Raw genomic sequence first — 5,988 nt, forward strand, 5'->3', positions numbered from 1 at the left:
AATAAACACTTGGGAAATGAGTGGGGTTTAGGTATAATGAATTTATTTACAGGCTTTTTTCTTGTATATACATGTTACATACTATCCTTAATTCTATTTTACTTTTATTCTATATTACAGGGGTTGTACAATACTAGGTTCTCTTAAATACTATTTTTACTTCATAGGAAAAATTTAACTAATTTTACATATTGAAGCTATTTTAATTTCTTACTATTATCCCTACTTACATGTCTTAATTGCTTATGTTATACTTAATATACTATTATATTGAGAAAACATAATATTGCTAAGTCTTATTTCTTATATTTACAGCTTTAACTAGTTTAATACAATACTGTAGGAACAATTCTCTGGTCAACTTAACTCTTCTTTTAAATGTACGCCTGTTTGGTTTTCTAAACGTAGCCTCTCGTAGGCAAATGTTGGACACTCCAGGAGGACGTGGAGGACGGACTCGGAGCATCCAGGGTCGCAGACGCACGACGGACTCTCCTTACACTTGAAGCGGTACAAGTATTCGGAGAATCCGCCATGCCCCGTCAACGCCTGGGTGACAAACCAGTCCACCCTTATTTTGCTCGTGATTCTGTATGCGGCTATCGCGTCAGGGAAGAACACCCTGGTGACACCAGCCGTTTCGCCGGCACGATACCGCTGGTTCCATTCATCAAGCGATTGCATGCGAATGCTCCGCCTGATGAACGAAACCGGGCAGCTGTCGTAGTCAAAAGCGCGTTTAGACTTCAGCGCAGCCTCCTTGGCCAGATGGTCGGCACGCTCATTGCCCTCTAGCCCTGCGTGGGCTTTGATCCAGAACAAACTAACACGTTTGTCCCGGAGCAGAGCCCTTCGCAGGTGTCCCCGCGCTTCAACGGCCAGGGGATGGGGGGCTACCGGGTTCTCCAGCGTTAGCAGTGCCGACAAGGATTCGGAATAAATCCCGACTGATCCAGCCAAGGTGTCTGCGGCCATCCGTGCCGCCCGACATATCGCCAAGAGTTCCGCCTGGTAGACCGTACAATAGGACGGCAAAGCAAGCTTGAGGGTTTTGGTTTCGGCGGCGCCGGCCCATACGGACAACGCCGCCCCCACTTTGCCCTCAATCTTGCTGCCGTCCGTGAAGATATTAAAAGCATGCTCGCTGTTAGCGGTGAACTGTTCTTGGTCCGCCAGGCGCTTGAACTCGAGGTCGATATGAGAGGCGGGATGCGGAGACCGCAGAGCCGAGGACATCCGCTCCACCTCTCGATCCCCTATCACCCGCTGGGGGACCCCCCGTCTCGCTACAGATTCGCGGCTTCGCGGACGCGGAGGTCGAGGGGGAGTATCCCAGCGAGCAACAATGCGGAGTTCAGAGAGGTGGTTCGGTATGCCCTGCAAAGCTTCTGCGCGAAGCCCCGCTGGACCACGTTCAGCTGCTTGCGAATACCGAGCTTGTCCACGGCCGGCGCCCAGACGGCAGCCGCATACAAGATCAAGGGCTCAACCACCGCCCTGTAAATAGTGCGGATTACTTCAGGATGGAGACCCCAGCTGGCCTTAGCTGCACGGGGATTTGACCCAGTTTCTCACGAAACTGGGCCCAATTCGCCTTTTTTGTAAAGTATTTCCTGGTTGTGTGTCTGATGGTGTTTGTGTTAGTGTGTTTTGTGTTAATAAGGAAGGTGATGGCGTTGTGGTCCGAGTTGATCAGGTCTTCGCGCACGCGCCAGCCGTCCTGATGTGGGGTTACACCTTGTAATGTGATAATATCAAACATGGCATTAGAGTAGTAGTGATGAAAAGAATAAAAAAATCAACCCTAAGACCAGGCTTTAAACTAAACTGGTTGAAACTGGTTGAAATTTAGGTTATATTGAAATACAAATCCTATATATTATTTACAAGACTAGGGTGAGGAACTAGCGTTTGGATCGCTTTACGGTACCTAAGCGTTTACCGTAGCCTATAGACGTCTGCATTACCAGGAGTATGGAAAGCGCATTGCCGAATGTATGCTATGCTCAGCGTTAGGCTGTACTGATATAAAAAAAGCTGACCGGAAACTAGAATTAAGCCCGTACTCTACTTAAAAAAAAACTCAGTAGAGTCAGCTTTCTTTTGGTCTATCAAAAATGTTTTGTCGACTATAACCGTTTAAATTAATTAAATAATTGAGTTGTAAATGTAGCAAAAGCGACAGGGATCAAAAAATAAAATTAAATAAAAGAAATTTTTGAAATTTTTGAACAAAGTTCGACAGAGGTAGTAAATAAAAATAAAGTAACAAATAAATAACTACATTTAGGAAATAGTGATTAGGAAAAAATAAAAACTGTTTTCCATTAAAATTTAAGCAATTACATTTTCGATCTATTACTAATTTTCATAATATCAAAACAATATTTTAAATTCAAATAATTGAATTGTCTAATAAATTGACTGAAATAATGACATAATTAATAATAAAATTTTATTAATTTAATAAATTTATGAAAATATAACTCAGTTCGTAGAAGTCAGTCTCTTCAAAGGCGGTCAGAGAAGTTTGTCTTGTAAACAGTCAAAGAGTTTCAATTGAACGATTTGTCTAGACCTTGGCAAAGTTTCCCAACAATCAACACCTTGCGTCAAGAAACAGTTAACTTACTTGTGCTTGTGGAAACTGCTGTGATGATTTTTGGAAGATTCTTTGAAGACAGTTTTAGATTCTAGTTACCGTTTTCACTAAGGTAAGTTTTCATATCAGAAATGAAATTTCGTAACACTTTAATTAATATTAAGTACATATATAATCTATACATATAATAAATCAGCTAATGTCTGTCACACTATCGCTATGTATATTGCGACCATTTTAAGTCTACGTCATAATTTGATTCTGTGCATGTGCTGTTCCATCCTGGGTGGCTGTGAATTTTGCTAACTCATCCACTCTTTCATTACCAATAACGCCTCTGTAAGTCTGTCTGTATGACTGTTCGCACAATTGCTGCTGTATGTCACTCGCTACAAATATCTCACTGTGATCCTGAAGGTTAGTGGTAAAATTGGGTGTAAGTTTCAGCTTGACACACTATTTAGAAGTAAAAAATTTACTTTAAATAATAATCGCATTAAAATCATGTTTTTTTAATTATCGTCAGCCATTGTCTTTATAATAAATATAAATACTAAATAAAAAAATAAAGAAATTATCTGTCTGAGTACACTCATCATATGTAGTAGTGTGTGTACATATACTATGACATACCTATGTAAATAAAAAATAACGGCAACTATTTGGAATCATGAGTAAAACCGCACAGAATAGTAAGTTAAGAAAATAAATATAACACTGACGTATATTACTCGAAAATATTTTAAACTGAATCATTTATTGTTGTTGATATTATTGAAATAATTAATGATATCATTCATTTAACTTTATAGTAATTTCTGTTTGCATATTGTCTGTCGTATGTACGAGGAAGTTGATCATTTTGTCAGTATAATATTTGGGATATAAATTCAGTTTCATTCAGTTAAACATTGAATATAGAATTAAATTGAAATAGTTCGACGAATGTTTATGCTTGCGAATACAAATCTGAGCTAGTAGTACTAAAGTTTTTTAATAACGATCTAGCAATTTTTAAAAGGTATCAGTCAGGAAAGCTGTGTGGCTACAGCATTGAAGAATATAGCCACCCCCTCTCTTTCTGTGGGTGTCGTAAGAGGCGACTAAGGGATAACACAGTTCTACTACCGCCTTGGAACTTGTAAGGCTGATCGATGGTGGGATAACCATCCAACTGCTGGCTTTGAAATACACAGTCCGAAGACGGGCAGCAAGCGGGTCTTCGCTGTGACAAAGCCAGCCCTGCGTTCACCAACCCGCCTGCCCAGCGTGGTGACTATGGGCAACACACATGAGTTCACGTCATTTTTGGCGCGAACTTGTGAAGGCCTATGTCCAGCAGTGGACTGCAATAGGCTGAAATGATAATGATGATGATGATGATGAGTCAGGAAACAAAAGACACTGACAAACTTACAATACGACGAAGCAATCACGTTATGTGTTAATTTGTTGTGACGAAACCTTTGAGATTTCAATGATAACGTCATTACATTATAATTATATGGGATCGTCTCTTGGGTAAATTATTTTAAACAAAAAATATTTTTCAACTTAATTTACAAATTACAGTAATATCAGCCTACATACAAAAGACAAATGTAAATTCCTGAAATATGTATTCAGAAACTTCTCTTTCAAACTTGCTTCACAAGCATTGTTTAACCATATTTTCAATTAACTTTTTAATTAAACAAGCTATTGCAACGTAAATAATTATTTATTAAATTATTCTACGTATAATTATTTCGTAAATTTCTCTATTTTCTTATTCATATAGCAAAATAATTTGAAACACAATAATAGTGTTATTTAGTATGTATTAAAAAAACGCATACAGTCCACTACCGTAGCCTAAGCAGCACCAGGGACATTTACCGATCCTTAATTGAAGCTCTGCCTACCTTACTTATCAATGGAACACACCGCTACTCATTCACAACATTTTGGCTGTGATCTTCTATAACGTTGAGGTGCTAACCAAGTTTGGCCCTTTACTTTTGATCAAGATGTTTAATACAGGACACGTGTAACTTAAATTTTATAATATATAATAATTGAATAAGATGAGAGACTTGTTAACAAAGCAGCTTTATCCAAATTAAATTATATTTAGGTATATAGGCACATACATTCGTATTACTCAAATAAATACCTTCTAGGAAATTCCGTTTACCTCTATTTTCCTTTACATATGAAAATCATTTTAAATGTACATATATTTACGTATTTTTCTATAACTATTTTTAGACAAGCTATTGATACAAAGTTATTTAGTAATAATTTAATCCCATTATTCCTTAGCACGACCGGCGTATCATATAAATATGATGTAGATTCAAGTTGATTTTAAGTAAAGAAACAATATTTTCACAAATAAAAGTTTTACATAAATGTTATATTAATTGTAATGGAAAAAGATGTGACGCATTATTCGTTAAAAATAAATTAACTGAGAAATACTCATTAACCAGATTTTTAAAGAGTTCCTTAACCAATTTGAAAGAGTAAATTTTTTTGCCAATATGCATGTAACGTTTGGTGTGCATATGTTTATTATATTTATTAAGTTTATTCCACAAATATAAAAGTAAAAATATGGGAATGGTAAATATGGTAGTTAAAGCCTTTATCTATCATCCAGAAAAAAGTGTGAGAGTCGACGTTAAAAAAAATCAATAAAATGAAAAACACATTTGAAACTCGGCTTACATAGAAACATTTCCTCATTTGCACTTTATACGTACATACGAGTATAGTTTTAAATAAAAAGATTTGTTAAAACACGTTTTGACTATAATAAAATTAAAAGCGAATAATACTGCAAAAAGTGGCTAGTTTCTTATAATACGCTCGCATCACCAAAAATTTTCAGATTCAATAACACAAATGCCATCAATATTCCCAAATATGTAATTAAAATATTTATGGTTTTTATTTAGTTTTGTTCAACATTTTTATGAATCATTTGAACTAATTATTTCACTATACTCGAATAAGATAAGGAGGTCGCCAGTCTTATGAGCTAAGTTATACTACTGCTTATTCTACCCGTTTGCTACAAGCTATTTGGTTGTCAAGGATTATCGTGGATAAGCTGTGATAGCGATGAGTATTTATTTATTGAGATTAGGCTTTAGTTAAGTTATAATGACATTATCAAAAGTCTACAAATTATTAAAACACAGCGTTTTTTTTCCTATTTTGGTGTCGATGATCGTCCAATGATAGATCATTGTGAATGACTGCAATAACAAACTCGTAGACCTGATATTGAAGCATCGAAGCGGCCATTTTTTTCGTGTTTCACTCCCGTTTCTCATCTTTTTAGGTCAAATTCGTGTCGTCCCCTATCTAGAGCAATTTAATCCCGTCTAATTTATAGC

At 36.7% G+C, this 5,988-nt stretch overlaps 1 protein-coding gene across 1 annotated transcript; it reads right to left on the reverse strand.

Annotated features, from left to right (window-relative positions):
* Positions 1-357: 357 nt before the first annotated feature.
* Positions 358-1,236, reverse strand: LOC123661220. Its single transcript, XM_045596207.1, has one exon. The coding sequence runs from the start codon at positions 1,234-1,236 to the stop codon at positions 358-360; it is 879 nt and encodes a 292-aa protein (XP_045452163.1).
* Between the last annotated feature and the right edge of the window lie 4,752 nt (positions 1,237-5,988).

This window comes from Melitaea cinxia, chromosome 16 (genome assembly GCF_905220565.1).
Source record: "Melitaea cinxia chromosome 16, ilMelCinx1.1, whole genome shotgun sequence".
Taxonomy (NCBI): domain Eukaryota; kingdom Metazoa; phylum Arthropoda; class Insecta; order Lepidoptera; family Nymphalidae; genus Melitaea; species Melitaea cinxia.

What these genes read in the sequence shown, in the direction of transcription:
- LOC123661220 (XM_045596207.1), bottom strand. Translation starts at nt 1,236, where the DNA reads ATGTCCTCGGCTCTGCGGTCTCCGCATCCCGCCTCTCATATCGACCTC.